This window comes from Parambassis ranga, chromosome 2, assembly GCF_900634625.1.
Source record: "Parambassis ranga chromosome 2, fParRan2.1, whole genome shotgun sequence".
Taxonomy (NCBI): Eukaryota; Metazoa; Chordata; class Actinopteri; family Ambassidae; genus Parambassis; species Parambassis ranga.
The window spans coordinates 10,403,028-10,422,450 of NC_041023.1; the positions used below are offsets into that span (position 1 = coordinate 10,403,028).

Consider the following 19,423-nt stretch of genomic DNA (forward strand, 5'->3'; position numbering starts at 1 on the left):
ACTAATTTGTCCGTTTCTCTTTCTGAGAAGCCTGACAACTATATAATATAAGAGCCGTTCCTCAGTTCATGACAAAGCTTGTTTACATGAATATTAGTGTAGTAAGTTCTACTTGTCATACAGCTCAGTGTTAATTGATTTTCTTTCAAGTCAAAATGTGTGGTGTAAAAAGGTCTATTAGAAGCAGGTTAATAACTGTGAATGTTAAAAGAGTTACTGATCAGTCTGATTAAGTGTTTTATGCCAGAGACACTGCAGCAGCATGGCTCAGAGTTGAGTTGCAGGTTTGATTCCTTAGCATTTTAGTGGCTGCTGGAACAACTAGCAGCAGCTTCAGTGCTCCTCTGCGTCCACATGGTGGCACAATCTGCAAACCTAAACCTGTGGTTTGTGCGTTAGAGTGGGGCAGACCAACAGTGAAGAAAAAGCATCCATTATTGATTTTGCTGCTATCATTTTAAAATGATTTCTCATTGAGACTGTAGGAATAAATTAGGGCTTCCATCCCTGATGTTTTTACATCTTAGAATCATCATAAATAATTAAAGCAATAAACAATCAGAGGTGTTACTTATGAGGTATCCTGCTGGTAGAAATAACAGTTATATAACCTGAGAGTACGCAACTTACACAACAATATCATCTTTATTTAAGACGTCTCTTAAGTGGACACATTAAATACAGAAACAACAGAATGTGGATTAATGAGCTCCCAGAGCTGCTACAATTCTATGATTCTCCATGCCACTTTCTCACACACACACACACACACACACACACACACACACACACTGTTGTCTTTGTGAGGATTCTGTAGCTGCTTCACAACTAATGTGAACCCTGATCTGAACCTAATTCTAGCTTAAAGTCTAAATCCAGAAAGTGAGGCCACAGAGTCCTCACTGTCCTACAGTGGTCCTCACAAGGATAGCTGTACAGTTACACACACACACACCTCATGAACTACCGTACTGCCAGTGATGTTACACAAACACAGTGATGGTGTCAGATTATCAGATGGGCTTCATGTCAGATGAGGTCATTGCTTTTAGGATGTCAGAGTGTAAACAAACACATGTGGGCTATTCCAGCTACCACCTAACTATGAAAGAACATAGAGGTCATAAAATCAATACTAATCACCATGACTTCACAAGTTGTGTTGATATTTGTGTGTCTGTATGTGTGTGTGTGCTGCTGTGGTACACTTCCTGATGTGCCGACAGGTGACTGTTTGCTCTTTGCACCCATCAGTGATGATCAGTGAGAGGTGCTAGCCCTCGTTCAGTTGTTGTTGAGGACCCACCAAGAGGCTGCGGAGGAGAGAGGAGAAATAAAAGAAAGACTCACTGAGCATCAAATCAATGAGACTGTGATGATACATGTATTCTCCATCTGCCCTGAGTTCTAAAAGTGACCAATGATGCTTCTTCATCAGCAGGCTCAGTTTTTTCTTTATCCGCTCATTGTAGAAACACTCACATAAAAAGCACAGTGTGACATTTAGATGTTGCAGAAAAAGCTGATTAGAATGTTAAAAAGACGCTCTATGTGTCAGAGGTTTGTTTGTTTGCTGCACCAAAGAGTGTTTAAGTGTGTAAGATCAGATGATCAGACATGCTCGTTATCTGCCAGCCCTCTTCTTTGTGAAGTATTGAAATGCAGCTTTTTGGCTCAGGCACATGTGACGTGAGTCTGTGTTGATCTCCCTTAAATCAGAGTATAGAAGAGGATGATGTTACCAGGAACCAGCATGGTGGTGATGATCTCAGGAGTTTCCAGGAAGTCCACGTTTCCCCTCTGGAAGGTTTTGCTGTAGTTGGTCTGTAGGTGACTGAACAGAAAAAAAGACTCACTTGGCTTCAGTTACCTACTGTTTATAGCTTTTGCTGTTATTTATTTTCATTTATTATATTTAAGACTATAAAAAACCAACGAATTAAAGACAATGTATTCAATCAAAAAACAGAACAAACACTGTAGTTTCTCCCTCACCTACACTAATCCCAGTGTTTTTGCAATCTTGTTATTAGCATCTTGTTTCACACAGATTAACCAGATTATCATGCCATTTTAGCAACATATGAACATTTTCTCTGCGCATAGTAGCTGGTGTGTGATATATTAGGGATATTTTGTGCTGGTCAGGTTGGAGAGGGCGGAATTGGTCAGGATCAATCAGAATTAATAACTGATGAGAATCACACACATGACCTTCTGCCATTTATTCTGCATGTTTTCCTCATTAGTCTAATTCACACAGAGCTGAACTAACACACCCGAACATAATTTTGGATTGATTGTGTGTGTGTGTGTGTATAATCACGATGCATATGTAGCAGGCAAATATCTTACTTCTTCCACACGTTGTTGTGCTCCCAGAATTCATAGAGAATGAAGCGTGATTCATTTGCCAGCCGCTGCACTGCGACGCTGCCAAATGCAAAACAAGAGAGAGCACAAGTCATGCAATTACTAATTAGTGTGCTCCATCTTGTCCCCCCAACAACAGCCTCTCTGACTGAACTGTTTTGCACTGGCTGGCTGTGTGCAGGCATTGTGGAACTGTCAGAAACCACTGTGAGGCTTCATCCTCCAATTAGGATTTTATACAACAGCGGTTTTTATTGGAGGCTTTTAACTTAAAAATGTGATAACAAACATTTAGAGAAATAATTATGACAAAGCATATAAATGTCAAGCTGTCCCTCGGGCTGTGTGCGACAGTTCAATGTGAGAGTCAGCTCTGATTAAGAGTTAAGCACTGAGGGTGACAGAGCTGAGCTGAGATATGTTTCTCTCGAGCCCAGAAGGGAAACAAATGCAAATAATTTTCATATGGTGACACAACATGTTGTGGCCAAATGCAACCCCAGAGTCAGAGCCAACTATTCTCATACAGCTACAACAGTGAAGCTGATTATTTCACTTTTGCTCATAATCTCATGAAGATATATCGATGTGCTAATGATGCTATGTCCTAATTTACAATTATGATTATGATGATTTAACACATATTTTATTCACAAGTAAAAAATTGCATTATGCTAAATTATACAGTAAGGAGTTCTACTTGTAAAGTAGTGTAGTTTGTAAAGTAGAAATACAAATACTGTTTAATACAAAGTGAAAAAGGTAGAATATCAACTGACTGTAAACATCCAGTCTGGGCACAGGCACACTCCATGTACTGTCTGAGTGCCAAACGGAACTCCTCCAGCTCCTCCTCTAGCACTGAGAGCTGCCTCTGCACTATTAGGATGTGCTGTGGAGACAAAACACACAGTCAGAAGGTCAGGTTCTGCTCCTGGTGTGTCTGTTAAATTCTGCTGAAGGGATGTTGCCAGCGGTCTCATGACCCCGCAGATAAAAGTACATCCTTCTTTGGAGGAGGAAAAGTGTGAAAGCCTCCTCTTCTTCAAAGGTGTGAACAGCAGGGAGAAACCTGGTATAATCATGACAATAGACAGGCTGCTAATCATTTCCTCCAGCTGATGAGGAAATGTTGACAGAGGTGGAGTGGATGACGGTAACAGGAAGTGAACGGTCCGCCTGCTGGGTATGGTGTTATAATGAGGGCGAGCCTCCAGAAAATGAATGTAAGTCAGTGTGATGTCCACAATGGTGATGGAATCATGACTCTCTCTCTCTGTGTGTGTGTGTGTGTGTGTGACTGATAAAATGCCTCAGGGCATCTCTCTCAGTGGCTAATTTGAGCGAAAGACACTCACATGCAGCACAGTGTACACACACACACAGTCACACCATCACTCATCAGTCCTGTATTGTGGGTCATTATTGGTTTTCTCAGCATCCCATTTATTCCCAGTGACACTCAGCATTAAGCCAGTTACACATTGATTAATTCACACACAGACTTCTGTTTCAAGTCAGTGAGGAGACATGACAGCGACGAGTAACACACTTACACACCATTTCACTTGAAACACTGCGTAATGACACTCTGAATGTGCACACTGTGACACCCCAACACAAACGAAAATAATGAGTCCACAGGAGGACCGAAGGTTAATTACTGATCGGTCAATTATAAACAAACAGCAGCAGTCGTTTCATAATGAGTTCATTGTTCATGTATCGAAACAACCATCACTCTTCTCCACTCTGTGTTTGAAATCTGTCTTATAGCTTTGAATCATTTTGTTATAAACATCTTATATGTGTAGAAAACAGGTAAGGTTTAATGTGTTTCAATGTGTTTAAACCTGTACACACTGTATGTACAAACACAAAGCCTGGAGGAGACTTACATCATCACTTTTACATAATAAATACGTCCTCTGAATGATTTTCATATAGGATTTTTTTTTGAGCTAATAATAAAAATTGAGGGGTAAACCGAATGATTAGGGATAAAGAGCAAAGGAAGAGACGGGAAAGGGGAAAAAAAACCCTGCTGTTGCTATGACAACCACTGACTGCTATTATCAGTGTGATCTTCCTCTCTTTGTTACGACACTAACAAAGTGGCCAAAACGCAGTGAGGAAACAAACAAGAAAAAAAAAGTCAGTGAACACACCGATTTGCTCTCCAAGACCTCCTCTTCAACAGGCTCCAGACGAATATCCTGCAGGACAACAGGAAGCACACTTTAAAACACTGTGGCACATACCACAACAAGCAGCTGAAAGTCACCACTCAGTTTCCTATCCGGATGATTAAATGCACGATGAAGGGAAATTTAACAACACAAACTGATACTTTTTACAGATTTTGTTCATTGATTTTAAGGGGAAAGAACTTGGCTCACACTCTGTTGTGGACCTCTCGGTTAATTTACAACACATTTTATGCTACATTCAGCACAAACAAACAACAGCTGTGAGAGTCTGTGTGCAGCTGATATTTCCTCTATATGTGCATATGTGTATGTGTTGGCATGTGGGTGGGTGTTGTTGGGCCGAGTTAATTTGTTAATATTATTGTATAATCCACTCACGTTAAATTGTGGTTAATAGATAATAAAAAGAATAATGTAGGAGTAATGTAGGAGTAAGAGCAGGTAGATGGGAGGGTAAAGCAGGTAAAAAATGAGGGAATGCCTGATAGATGAAAGCAGGAAGGAGAGGAGGGAGCAGTAAGGTTAAAGGAAAGGTCAAGTAACCTTTTGTTCTAGACGGTCGATAAGCTTCTGCAGTCTGTTGACCTGAATCATCCACTGGCTGTCTTCTTCATAAACACCTGGAGGAGGGAGAGAGCGAGAGAGCGAGAGAGAGAGAGAGAGAGAAAGAAAGAGAGAACAACAAAGGGGAAGGGATAAAAGGTGCTGCATACTCGACTGTATTTTAAACATTTTCCTCCATCGATTGCATGAAGCTGGTCCTGTAATAGTGCCAGGAGACATTTCAAGGTTTTCTTTCATGTCATACTAAACACTAATCAATTGGAGAGCTTTGAGGCCCCTGATCGAAGTTTATACGGGTGCTGCAGTTATTTCACAGATCTCCTAGCAACCACAGCCTGGAAGCCATCATGAGTGTCTAATGGAGAACTGACAGTTTACCAACAATGGCTGAATACATACAACAAAGTCCACTGACATTTTGTTTGTAGTTTTTATAGACTAAATCTCTGTGAACACTGTAGCGTGTGTACATCCACCAACATCAAACCTCCACCTGGACACCAAAAAAATTCACACGGACACAGCTCCCCACCTCTCCCACACCTGCCTGACTCCCTCCTGACCTCCCGCCCTGTGGAGACAGTCGGACTATGTCAGGCAGCTTTTTTCTGCAGCAACAACAATGATGCGGGAGACATTCAAACTCAGCAGAACATAAAAACCCACCTGAATTAACGAGGCTGAGGAGAGGGTTGTTGGGAGAGAGGCTGCTGTTCCTCTGCAGCCTCCGGTTAGACCGACGACCCGACCACTGGATGGATAAAACCTCTGGTTTTAACGGGCCCTGTCTGAAAAACAAGCAAACAAACAAACAAACAAACAATAACATGATAAATATTTTGATATCTTAATCAAAATCTATCTAAACCATTTTTTCAGGCTAACTGAAGTTCACATTTGTGTCAGCTAAGAAGAAATTGAGCAAACCTGAAGCTGTCCCGACTTATTTTTGTGTGCTGTATTGGGCTGACATTGATGCTAATTCCACTGACAAGGTATGTGCACCCACAGGCTGACATCACCTACAATTTATCTAACTGCTGTCAAGTTGTTCAGTACCGTACTTTGAAGAAACCTCAGGGATGTCTGTGAGGAAGTGTATGTGATCACGCATGACTATATATATATTTATACATATATATCCATACACGAATCAGCATGGTTGTTGAATTCTGATCGAATAGTTAAGTATTTGCTTGATGCCTTCTCCACTGTGAGGAGAATCATCCACAACATGGTGCAATTACAATCTAAAAATCTTTGAAGGCTGTTGCTTTTTTTAAATAACTAACCAGCTTACCCGGAATGATTCATCTAAGACAAACGCGGCTGTGGTTTATGACACAGCTTGTAAGTTATTTTAATTTAAATGCAACCCTTTCACCTCTGAGAGAAGATGCAATGTAATTAATTCACAAGCTGCAGTCTAATTTCCCTGATGCACCGAGGAAGAGGAGGACCTGGAGGGCGGAGGGCCTCTCTCGGCCAACAAGTGAGTCATTTTCTCAGCTTTGTAACAGTTTTAATAAGCAAACTAATAGAGCAAATTCCAGTAACCTTTCTATTGTCATGTTCCTCCTACAGCTTTAATGCTCAACTGAGAGGGAAGAGAAACTACAGTGAGAGGCCAGAATTAGCAGAGGAGGAACTAATGTGCAGGATTCTGGTGCATCAAACAGCACAAAGCTCAAGTTCACATCCTTCACGTGTGCATCCATGTGGGCTCTTTTATGCATTTATAACACTGACCATTTAAAGCCACCAGAGAAACAAGCAGATCTCTGGATATTTGGAAAAACAGTGAGATTGCATTCTGATGCATGGGGGAATTTCTCAAGTGAGAATGATGCTGCTGGAAGAGAAGCTGCTGTGGGAGTGAGGGGCAGTCACACATTGAAATGACATGAGAGGGTAACTGAGAGAGACATTTAGAGGTTAGGGAAGGGGAGAAAGGAAGCGTTTGTGAAGGTCGCTTCGACTCTAAAAAACCCACCATTTCATCATTTCCTTCAGGATAAGAGCAAACATGACACAGCTGCATTTAATGAATGCTTAGACTGAAGTGTCCACATATGGTATCTATGTGAGAAAGACTGGACATTTAAACTGACTTTACACCCATGTGTAAATATCACTGCAGGTAAATGGATTCTGTCTGAGTGAATGTGACCAGAGAAATGTCTTGATGTGTTGAAGTAGGTTAGGTTGACACCAAATTACTGCTCAGAGCTCAGACAGGTGACAGGACGCAAAAAGACTCAGTCATTATCGTCCTTTAAATATACCGTCCTTTAAATGGACACAGCCATTATCCGCAGGGGAGACCCACATACACTTTCACACACACACACACACACCACATATGAAATCTTGTGTGCTGGTGAGTCATCACCACTAATGATCTGAGCGCACCAGGGGCATGTCTGATTTCTAAATGCACACACACACGATGGAGGCCCCTAACAAGAGCCTCAGGTTGAATCATCAGTGGTCCACTCTTTTCACATGGAGGGCAAGCGTATTTCTAATTGTTTGGCACCTGCTGGCTTGTTATAGTAAAGAAATGCAGATTTAGCACAGTCTTTATCGGGCTGGTGAGAACAGGCTGGATTTATAAACCATGTAGGCAATCAGACCGGGACTATAAAGCCAAAACAGAAAGCTGAAAGATGCTAAAATGGAGCGTATCTCATTTTGACATACCAAATTATTATGATCATCATTCTTGTTTTGGGTCTCTTCTTCATTCCTCTCTTTAATATGATCCACTTCGCCCACGTGCCCCCATAGGAAGTGGGCTTACATATTAATAAAATAAATAATGAATCATTCTGTTGGCTCACAGGGAAGAGCAGGTGTTCCTAACAAACATGGGGTAAGAACCTGTGCTGGCACACAAAGCATCATTCGAGTTTAAACTGTGGGATGTAAATTAGTGTGTGTGGTTTGGACTGAATTATTTGACTAGCTGTGAGAACTGTAATTATGTTTGTGGTCGGACAATACATTTTCTTTTTGTGTTTTAAGGACTAATTCTGTGTGTGTGTGTGTGAGGTGTGTTCTTACTTCTCTTGGCGAGTCTGCTCGGCTGTGGTTTCCATGGCGCACTCCAGCGAGCTTTGAAGTGAATGAAGCTGATTGGTTGTCTCCTTTAGCAGGAAGCGGGTCACAAACTGCTCCAGGTGGGTGGACTCCTGATAATCCTGTCAGTCAAGGCAGGGAGGAGGAGGAGGAGGAGGAGGAAGAGGAGGACAAGTTAGAGTAGGAGGAACGATAACAGAGGGTTGAACGAGGAGAGCTGTGACACGTTTCACATGCCAGCTGAGAGTCACTCAATGTCCGGACTTCTTCTGCTAATTAAAATATGCCCACAAGATTGTTCATTTATAAAAAAATGATTACACAACACTGCTGCTGGGAAAAAGGAGAGAAGAAAAGGAGGAGGATGGAGATCCGATCTGCAACAATCCACCAGAATGTTTGTGTTCAATCAATCACAGCAGTCTGATCTGTGCGTTGGCTTCCATTTGGAGTCATGTTTATTTTTTACCTGAGAAATATAATCTTATATTTACTAAGCATTCTTCAGTAGGCGAGTTGTTCCCAGATTCAAACTACCAAACCTTTTTTTCCAAACCTTGGAGAGTCTCACTTTATTTTTTTTAATAATGATGGATGCAAACAGACATCCCTGATAGTTAATGAAAGCATAAGCTAACTCAATTAGCTTAAAGACACTATAGCAGCTGATGGAAGCTGCAGCCATTTGATACGATTGAAACATGGAATAATGTAGCTTTAAATGATGGTGTGACATTTTTGGGCTTTCAAGCTGTGAAAAGGTAACACTAGCTTTTGATTGTCGCAACAGGTGTCTGAATAATTTGCCTGAGATGATGTTTAACCTTCTATAACGTTGAGAAATATTTCAAAAATAACATATCAAGTACATGAGGCAGTTTTTTTGTGAGTCAGTGATGCATTTATTTATGGCAGCCTGTTGTGTTTGTTGGCTGATGGAAAAAAAAGAAATCAAACTGGATGACATTTTGGAGAGATGTCATTTGCTATGACTGGAATGGAGCAGGAGGCCTGAGTGCTGTTTTGGATCTAATCAAAGGGGAGTGAAGGATGCTCGGCACAGCAGAGTTTGCTGTTTGCTCACAGCACCTGCTCCCATAGTTTTCAGCACTGTGGCTGTTTGTACACTCAACGAACAATGAGGGGTTTGAAGGCAAACGCTAATGTGAGTTAGATGAGGGAATAACTAATGCATGAGTGTGTGTGTGTCAGAGCAGAATGGAGGGGAAATGTATTTCTGTCTATGTGTAATTAATGTGTTTTCAAAGGCACAATGAAATGTGTGTGTGATTTTTAAGAATCTGGATTTGTTTATCACACACACGCACTAATTACAGCATGTTGAGCTGCAGCCCTCCTGTGAGAGAGATGAACTCTTAGCAGCTTCTCTAGAATACAGAGCAGATCATTAGTCTCTCTCATCCACTAACATCTCTGACAAAAGTTTGCAATGTAAATTGCTAACACACACACTCTGGTGTTTTCAGTATTGCGTCATATTGTTTGATCCCATGTACGCACACACACACACACACAACTTTGCACATGCATGCGCATTCCCTCAGTGAGAGTGAGTCACGACAAAAATGGTAAAGGTCAGTCTCCAGTGATCTGAGCATAGATTACCTCCTGTAGTCTGCACCTTTGAGTGAGTGTGTGTGTGTGTGTGTGTGTGTGTGTGTGTGTCCATCTCACCACTCCGAAGGCATTTTACACAGCTGAAGGTCTGCCCGGCTTTCCATTTTTTTTGCCTTCCCCTTGATGTTTTATAGTCAGTTGTACAAAAGGTCAAGTGAGTGCTTTGTTGGTGGCCTTGCCCTGTAGTTTTTTAAATCACACCATTTGACTGACTGAACCTGTGCGTGCACACACACCTCAACCCTGCACCGCAGTTACACCTCACACTGCCTGTGTGAAAATGGCTCTACTTTAATAATACTGAAATCCTGATTGGAGGTCACCATCAAAACACTGATGTGGCTGATTATCCCCAAAAAGCTCCAAATGGCCCATGGTCACTGGCAGATTCAACAACATGTCAGGGAATGATCTGCTCTTGGATTTGTTAAATTGTGTTTTTATTTGCAGACGATTCTGCTTTCTATTGTTCTGGAGATGACCTGCAAGAGCTTCTTACAAAAGCATCGACAGAACAAAACAGAATAAATCAAATCAAATTATCTTCAAACATAGTAAAACAAAACATGATATTTACTTATAGACACATTAAGGATTATATAAAATTGATGACAGATGATGTGGTCCTAAAAAGGGTAAGTGAAAATACATTTCTAAAATTGTTAGCAAATGAATTTGGGTTAATGGGTTTATTTAGTTACATTAATATTTTGTGATGTGGCTGAAATAAACTCAATATATCAAATATTTTTGAGCTGGATTCAAAGAGATTTTATTAGCAGTATGTAACCATGGGTCACACATGGGTCCACCACTTTTACCAGAGATAAATAAACATTAAAATAAACAGTATCACTATAATGAGATCCACAGACAGGGGGGTCTCGGTTGAGAGTGCTGCTTGTGGACTGCTGGGAAAATAACAGCTACGGTAAAAATAAGAAGAAGAAAATATGAAGCAGTGCCGACAAGAGGTTTGTTTTCCACCAGGACAACACTTCAGCCCACAAGTGCTGATGGCTGCTTCCCTGTTAATGTGGAGTTTTAGTTCATCTAACACCTGTCAGTGGACTTACAGTGGTTCCCATTGATGGTGATTATGATGTCCACTCTTGCTTGACCATGACCACAGCACTCAGTATTTACAGGTTTAGATGTACCAGCAGCAGCACAGACTGCATCACCTAACCTCGGTTTGATTGTGTTTGTGTAGTTTCAAACCTTGCCTGTGTGGTTCAGGCTCTGAATTAGATGCACAGTCTTGTTCCAGCTCCCCCGCACATGTGCATGGGTATTTGATGCATACATTCATTAGCTTGTGCACGCACCTATCATCTTCCAGCACCAAGACAAAAAGGAACACCTTGCAAAGGCACAGACATGCAGTCAGCCCCCTCACACACATCCACAGCCAGAGACCACCCACTCAAACACAAATGCAGTTCAGCAGCGACGGCTAAGCTTCAGTCAGTGACTAATGCAGCATCTGTTCTCCCCCTTGCTCAGCCAATACTTCATAACAGTCAGAGAAATCTATTGCGTCACACAGTTTCATTTTTTGTGCTATGATGACGCAGTTTTAGGGTCGGAGAAATCTTCACATAACAGTGTTAAGTTATGCTCTTCTCTGCCAGCCAAGTGTAATCATTTCATTTCGAAGTCTCTGCACTTCTTTCTGAGTCTTGTTTTTTTTTTTTAAGTGGGAACTAGAGGTTTGTAAAAGTCCATTTTACATGTTTATACCGCTTCTGCTGTTCCTCCCCTGGCATCACTTACCGCTCACAACTAGTCTCTACGAGAACAGAAAATGATTTGAGGTGCAATTTCATTTTCGCACCTCAGCTCGAGACTTGAGGGCTCTGAAAGATTGCACAGGGGTTGCACAAGTGTCTGCATGTTTCATTTCCCTTCTAGAAATAAAAGGCAGAATTTCAGGCAGGTAAAGTTCACTGCAACCCTTTTTAACCCACAGATGAATATGAACTGGATTCTCTTTAAAATCTCCTCTGTGTTTAGATGTTGGAGCTGGGTGTCATTGTGTGTTACCCCTTTCTGTGTTCATGAAAAGCTACAACTGACAAATGAATGGTGTGACTCCCACACAATGGCCACGACAAGCTGCGCCTGCCTCAGTGCAGATCTGAGGGGCGATTTGAAGCTTCACAGCATGTCATATGTGCCAGATGAGATACTACAGGCAGAGTGCTGCGAAGAGAAAAAGAAGCTCCCTCTGCAGATCTAATAAACCACCTCTCTACCTTCCAACATCCCATTTCTCTTTATTATTTCTCCCATCATTTTTTTCCTGCTCTTCATCTCCGTCTGTTTGGCTTTCTCTCTCCATTGCCACCCTCATCTTCCTCCTTCTGATAACGTTAATGGTACTCGGCTCCAGACAGCACGATCAAGAGGACTTAATACATAATGATCAAAAGCCATGTTTATAATGCAGCCACAATCCATTTAATTTGTCATCAACATTGGCTGCAAGTCCAAAAAGAACTACAACAAGGTTTTGTTCTGCAGGCTTCATCAGCAGCATGGATGAACACACAGGAGTGACTCTGTAGTGGAAATCTGACTAATGGGAGATCTGAGGGAGCACGCTGAGCAGCAGAGGGGCATGCTGGGAGGGTAACGCAGCAAGAAGGGCAAAATCAGCAGTGTTTAAGCATCACATTAGTCAAAGATGAGCTGCCTTTAGATGACTACAAATCTAACACAAAAATCACACACACAAGAAAAATGTCCAGGTTGTTATGAATGAGTGCCATTTGTTCATTTTACCTTCTTTGTTTTGTCCATCGCCTTCAGTATGGACATGTTCAGGTCTTCTAAGGCAGCAAGAACATTCTCATATTCACCAAGATGCTGGGAGAAGTATTCTTCATGACGTCACAGCCAAAAAATAAAAAGGAAACATTTTGTGAGTTGAGTAAGTAGGACAGGGCTGTAGGTGTTTTGTTGAAACAGCACTGGTGTGACACCTCAGTCTCAGAGCCTGTAGGGGTTTGGTCACCGAGCATGTGACCACATGTTGCTTTTCTTATGCTGGGAAAATGTCAAATTAGATTTAAGTCTGTGGCGCACCAGTGAGTGTGTAAGGTAACATTTTAATGTTACAAGTTTTTACATATGCAAAGATTCAACTTACCACAAAGTTCATCCGTATCCACATTGCTGCAAGATAAGACAATAAAGAGTGAGTAACAAAATGATCTCTTCAAGGTTAAAAGGAGGGTGCAGCTTCATCTTTTATCTCTGTGGAAAGACTTCCTGAAAACAATCAATCAGATGTGACGACAAATGGAAGCAAAATGTCTCTTAAATAAGAATATTGAGTTCTTCTTTTTTATGTTTGTGATAGGAAGCAGAGGAATTAACTGTGCACATGTTCCTCTCCACACAAGCTGCAGCAAACAGCAGAAAACACTCAGAGAGCAGAGGTCAGCCCTGAACATCATGGCTCACAGCGTCTTTCCAGTGTGATGTGAAGCTAAAGTGTGACATCTGTTACACTGATTCTTCATAAATGACGATGTCCACATCAGCCTGTGCTGCTTCTTGACTTCTTCCTCAGGCAGACCTCACAGAGTTGTGCCTCATTCTCTGATCAATACAGAACTCAATTTCAGACTTCCATCAACTTAGTGCCTTCTTGTTTCCCCACACAGAGAAGAACACGTTGTTCACTTTGGTTTTAACATGGAGTCATAATTTAACCTACAGTATCATGCATTATTTTGGCAACACTTCTTGACAGTAAACTAGTTTTAGCCTGACAGTTCAACCAGCAAGACTTCAGACCAAAATAAATACATATTTTAAAGGTATATGGCTTGGTATCAGCTATTTCACATCACCTCTGTGTTTTTACTGTAAATGAGTCCACACACCTGAGGCCTGCACAGAGGCAGGAAGGTCAGGAAGTGGTCTGACAAATATCCGTCCAGGTGACGCTCACCGCTGTGCTACTGTAAGTAAAACAAGCTGCAATTCTAAGAATGTTATTTAGCTGAAGTGTCTGCAGTGTTTTGATGGATCACGGTGTGGTTCTTATGATTTTATGTACAAACAGTTCTCATAAGTGGTTTAAACTTACACTGACTCACTGACCACATAACTGCAGCTGAGGACACAGCTGTGTGTGAACACATTTATCTGCATCCTGATTCTGCAGGTGAGGCTCACATTAAAACACAAGTAACCTGGTTCTCCATACATGACACATCGGTGCAAACCACCAGGTCAAAACAGTGGAAAAAACAGCGAGCTATTGTCTTTTTGTTTGAACATTTTAACCATATTTGTCTAGAGCAAAGACGTGTGTGAGGTGAATAAATAGTCTAATGAAATAGTTGATGGACTCACTCTGTGTTGTGGGTATCGATCGTGTGGAAGAGCTCCTTCAGTTCCTCAGCTGTCAGGACTCCATCAGAGAAATAGGATTTGAATTCGTCAAAGGAGAGCTTTCCATCATCTGAGGACGAAGCACAAACCACATCAACCTGACCTCTGGATAAACCTCCTTTGTGTCTGCATGTGTGACACACAGTCTGCATCTTTTTATTATAAAACAAAAAGAATGAACATAAATGAAGATTTTATTCCAGAGATTAAGAGCCTGATGACTTGTGCAGACAGCTCAGCTGCATCTGAAACTGAGCTGAGTCTGCAGAGACATCATGTCCTCCATTAAGACAAGTGAGCAATAACACAAAAACCCTCTGCAGTGGAACACTGTGAGTCTGCACAGCCAGCAGCCCCATTTATTTCATCAGACTAACTTGATTGTAACCTGAAACAATCAATCACGTTCATTCTTTGAAGCTCTGCATGTATGAAATAATCATGAGGGGAAAATAAATTGAACTTCAAAATGTCCTCCTCTGAAATGAAGACAGAAGGACATGTTTTTCACACTGCTCTGCCTCCGGTGGTGCCTCTCTGTTCGTGTGACATGGGGTGGCTGATCTTTAACTCTTCGCTGCTGACCTGCTGTGGTGCTGATGTTCAGTGCAGCTGTCACCTTCCTACAGATGGTGGTGAGCAAGCAGGAGCCACTTCTGGAGGAAACCTCCTCATAAATGGAGTGCACGTTGAGTCGGTGTTGATGAGCTCAGAAATAACCTTGGAACAGACATGTAAGTGCTGCTGTTTGTACACTGAAAACAAACATGTGGGATGTCTGCTTGTCTGCCTGCATGACGAGGCCTCAAATCACAGCGTGGGACGGCTCGTTCATAGATAATGGAGCACGTCAGGCCATATGAATAATGAATTCTGATAGACTATTTTGGGTCATTTATATTAAGGGAACATATGCTGTCATTGGAAGAATGACATCTGTTAATGTTTTGGTCTTAATAAGCTAAGTTTTGTGTTACAGAGAAGACAGGCCAGCAGCTGCACAGAACCCCAGACTGTTCGGGGTCTGGACCCTGAGGGCTGAAAAACATTAGTACAAAGCAATGTGGCAACTGCAGCACGCACACACACACACACACACACACACACACACACACCTCCCTTAAACAACTAATGAAAGATTTACAATAACTATCTGCTGCCACCTTATTGTCTGAGTGTCCAGCAGCTCATTCATTGACTGCAGCACAGTCTAGTTTGCAGCACTCTGTAGCAACTCATGTCTAGGCTCAGTTAGCATCAGGAGACACTTTCTTAGTCCATTGTCCTGCCATTTATATGTTTACAGACTAATAAAATAAAAAGTTAGCATTAGCTTTTCTCATGCAGCAATTCACTTTGAACTTCCAGTTCTGAGCACCTGTCGGTCATTTAGTGCGAACCGCCAAGATAAAAGTGTTTGGAAAAATTTCATATTTTTGAGGTTTTTCCATCATTAATGCTCTGATGCTGAACCTCAGTGGTCACTTTCCTGTTTCCATGGAAACTGAAAAAGTATCAGCAGAGAGTCATGATCAGAATTTCATTGAGAAAGTACATCTGTTTTGGTGCATAAAAAAAGGGGTTTAAGTTCGCAGCAGGAGTGGGATGGCGCAGTGCTTACCGTTCTTATCAGCCCTCCGTAAAATCTGTAAGGAGAAAGGAAAAGGAGATTACACATCATCAAAGTTAAACTCAGAATGTGTGTGTGTGTGTGTGTGGTGATCATTGATCACACTTGCGAAAGCAGTATGTCATTAAATTATTGATGGAGCTGTCCCAGAGTCCGGGGAGATGAAAGGCAGAGCGGGAATGACCACATCAGCTTTTAAAGGCTCGAGCCTCAAAATAGCATCAGCCAACTTGAAATTATTTTACTTTAAGCAGAAACACAAAAAAATTTTGTGGACAAAAAACATAACAGGTAAAAACATAGATTGCTCAACTTGGAGCTCTTGGCCGTCTGCACTGTGCTCTAATTTACATTTTCCCCTCTTCTAATCAGTCTTTGTTTCTCCTTCTGCTGCTAAAGCAATAGATGCCAATCATTAATGCTCTTCCACAACTTGGCCCTCTTTCTGATCTGATCCCTTCATGTATGAAAATCCCTCCTGTGCACATTACATCATTTAAATTCATTTCTTGTCCTAGCAGGATGATGCTTTGTTAATACCTCAGCTCATCATAATGAATCTTTTATGTGTAGTGAATGAAATAAATGAATGAAACTGAGATTTTTTTTTGTTTCTAAACTAACTAAAGGAATTAGTTTGGGAAAGATTGGCACCAAAACAACAGCAGCGTGAATAAAAATAACCTGTTCCAGACTGACAGTCTGCAGTCAGAACATGTTTTAATGCAGGATATGTCAAAAAAAAGAGAAGCAACATTCTGTCAACCAGCTCAACTCCCTGTCACTCAGGGCCAGCAGAGAGAGCACCTGTCAGACAAGCAGACATTTTATTTGGTGGATGCAGGCTCCACTCGTCTCTCCATGTTTTCCATCAAACAGCAAAGGCAACAGGTTCATCTATATATACAGCGCACAGTGAAGGGAAGCATGGAGGAATGAAAGGAAGTAATGATGGTGGTGGATGCAGACAGAAACTGGGACATGCATCAACAGCAAAGGCAGCACATCAGCTGTTATTATATAAACACAGTAAGAATTTTAATCCTTATGCTTTGTGGGAGGGATGTATATATTTCTACAATTCAAATATTTCCTGTGATAAATCAAAGTGCAGTTATCTTTAAAGAGGCAATAAACACTTTGAAAAATAGCATCACGTTGTATTATGTGTCACAGTTTCTGCTCCTACAGGGTGTTTGTGCAGACTGAAGTGATTTCTTCAGGTGTAAATAACAATGTTTCATGTGGTGCATGACGCCGTTTCTCTGATCAATAATTCGCAGCCCATGTGATTAAAACTAATCCTACAAGTTTTTGCAAAAGCAGGAATTCCACTGAATTAAAAGTAAAAGCAGTAAATACTCACATCAATGAAAATGGACATTCCCTTTTTGAGCTCCATCGGAGCGCTGGTCTCCTCCGGCACAGACTGAACCTCATCTGAACAATCCATCATCCACAACGCGGCTTCGGTTGTAAACTGCGGAGGACGGTCTGCGCTGGGAGCTCTTATCTGATCACTGAGCAGTGACACGAAGGAGGACGCGACTTCCGGCCTAAAAGTGTCACAATCCAACCTTTGCTTCACAACAGAAAAAACGATGCAATTATTTCTGTCTGCGTAAAAACATAAAATCTATTATTCCTTATTTTTGCTTCTGTATTTTGAGACTGACAAAAAGTCTGGAATAAAAGCCTGTAAGTATGCTTTTATTTTGACAGACTTCCGGTAGTGGGCTGGCTGTTTTTGTCTGTCTTGATATCAGCTTTAAGACGCACGTGTTTAATTCTCTTATAATTAGACCGCAATCTTTTAAACCTCAGTAATAGATACCATGAATCACCCCTGTATGCGGCTAACATGCAGTGTAATGTTAACTGCCTTTAGTAAAATGTACAAAGGCCAAATAAAAGGTCACTTCAGCTTGAATGACGTGAATCCTTCCTTATGCCCCCCCCCCCATTTCTTTCAGAGCTCTGTCACTGCTTTGCTATAATTTGCCAGTGATAATTAATACGCCTAGCAAAGATATTATATTTGTTATTTCTTCAAAGTCTCAACATAGGCACATTTCAAAATTTAGAAATAATCTAATCTAATCTCTGCACATCTACCAACATATATAAATATATAAAATGTAATTCTATCATAAGATGACACATTTTTACAAACTGACAAATGAAATGAAGAAAGACCAAAGACCAAATAAGCCTTAAGATTTACATAAAAACTATGATTCATATTACATGCTAAATTTATTAATCTGTGCAACAGTTCCATCTAGTGGTGAACTTTGGCAGCACACAAATATAGTTTAAAACTAAAACCACTAATTTTAATCTGAACATGAAATAGAATGAATAATCCAGGGCTTTAATGAGGGGAAGGGTTTTTTTGTACACTATCACTTTAAGGCTTTCTTTACCCACAGCTGACACAGGCAGGCTGTGAGTTCTGACATGAATGTACATATTATCTGCTTTTTTCCCTTCTTTGTGAATTTATACTAAGCATTCTAAAGCAGGGGCAGTCCCCTCCAGGCTTCTATATGAGATGGTTTGTCCTCAAAAATACAGGAGTATATTTATACACATTATTCAACAATAAGCTGTACAGTATGTTCAGCTTTTCAGCAGCAGCTCATATCAGTGAAGGCATTTTATGTCTACTGAGGAACGTTTTCTAAGGTAGTTGTACCTTATATCTGCCTGCATAGCCACTATTTAAAATACTCCACTACATGTACATAATCTTCATGAAAGATCTCACTTACATATAAGTTGATCATTTGCAGCAAACATAAGTCTAGAGGATCAGCACCAGCCTGCCCTGGATTCCTGGGTGCAGTATTTTGAAGATGCCTCCTCCAGGAGGAGCAGGGTGCAGGATGTCCTGCTGATCCACTGTGGAGTGTGAAGCTCCTCCTGGATCTACACCTGCAAAGTTCTCACCAGCTTCACCAGCTCTGTAGGGTAATGGTGTCCTGATACAGAATAATTCTGGATATTGTAAATAACAAATTTAAACAGCTATCAGTGAAATAAGAGACAGAAAAGACAAAAAGTTTTTATACTTCATAATAACAATAATAGTGTTTTATTTGCATGGTTTAGCAACTGTACATGTGTCTCCTTCCTGAGAATACTCCTCACCTCAGGGGGGAGAGGGAAGAGCGAGAGGACCAGAGAGGGAGGCGAGGAAGACAGAGCAAGAGAGAAACAGGTGTCAAGAGAAGAGAGGGAATAGAAAGCTATAAATAACTCCAGTGGAGGGTAGGTAGAGGAAAGATAGGAAGAGGAAGACAGGATGTAGGACTGAGCCAGATTTAAAAAGGAGAAACACAGTTGAATATTTCCTGGGCTTGTAACTGCTCCTGATTTAGAGTTTCATTTCAAACTATGAGGCCGACACTGAGCTGAAATTAAAATGAGAAAATTCCCTGAAACTTCCATTCCTGGCTCGTGCTCTGAGACTACTGTGAGAAATGACAGGTGAGCTGTTGCTAAACAAAGCTGC

The 19,423-nt window shown here is 41.2% G+C and overlaps 1 protein-coding gene across 1 annotated transcript; it reads right to left on the minus strand.

Annotated features, from left to right (window-relative positions):
* Positions 1-909: 909 nt before the first annotated feature.
* Positions 910-17,395, minus strand: necab1 (N-terminal EF-hand calcium binding protein 1). The gene is made up of 13 exons (XM_028399483.1): positions 17,273-17,395; positions 15,898-15,922; positions 14,238-14,346; positions 13,021-13,046; positions 12,654-12,751; positions 8,214-8,350; positions 5,814-5,935; positions 5,127-5,203; positions 4,542-4,589; positions 3,153-3,265; positions 2,356-2,433; positions 1,743-1,834; positions 910-1,313 (listed from the first exon to the last, which is right to left on the minus strand). The coding sequence occupies exons 1-13, from the start codon at positions 17,360-17,362 to the stop codon at positions 1,285-1,287; spliced, it is 1,044 nt and encodes a 347-aa protein (XP_028255284.1). The 5' UTR covers positions 17,363-17,395; the 3' UTR covers positions 910-1,284.
* Positions 17,396-19,423: the final 2,028 nt, after the last annotated feature.

What these genes read in the sequence shown, in the direction of transcription:
- necab1 (XM_028399483.1), bottom strand. Translation starts at nt 17,362, where the DNA reads ATGATGGATTGTTCAGATGAGGTTCAGTCTGTGCCGGAGGAGACCAGC. An exon ending in GAATGTCCATTTTCATTGAT is followed by an intron (nt 15,923 to 17,272) that starts GTGAGTATTTAC and finishes TTCTCCTTACAG; the next exon opens with ATTTTACGGAGGGCTGATAA. An exon ending in ACGGAGGGCTGATAAGAACG is followed by an intron (nt 14,347 to 15,897) that starts GTAAGCACTGCG and finishes CTTCGTCCTCAG; the next exon opens with ATGATGGAAAGCTCTCCTTT.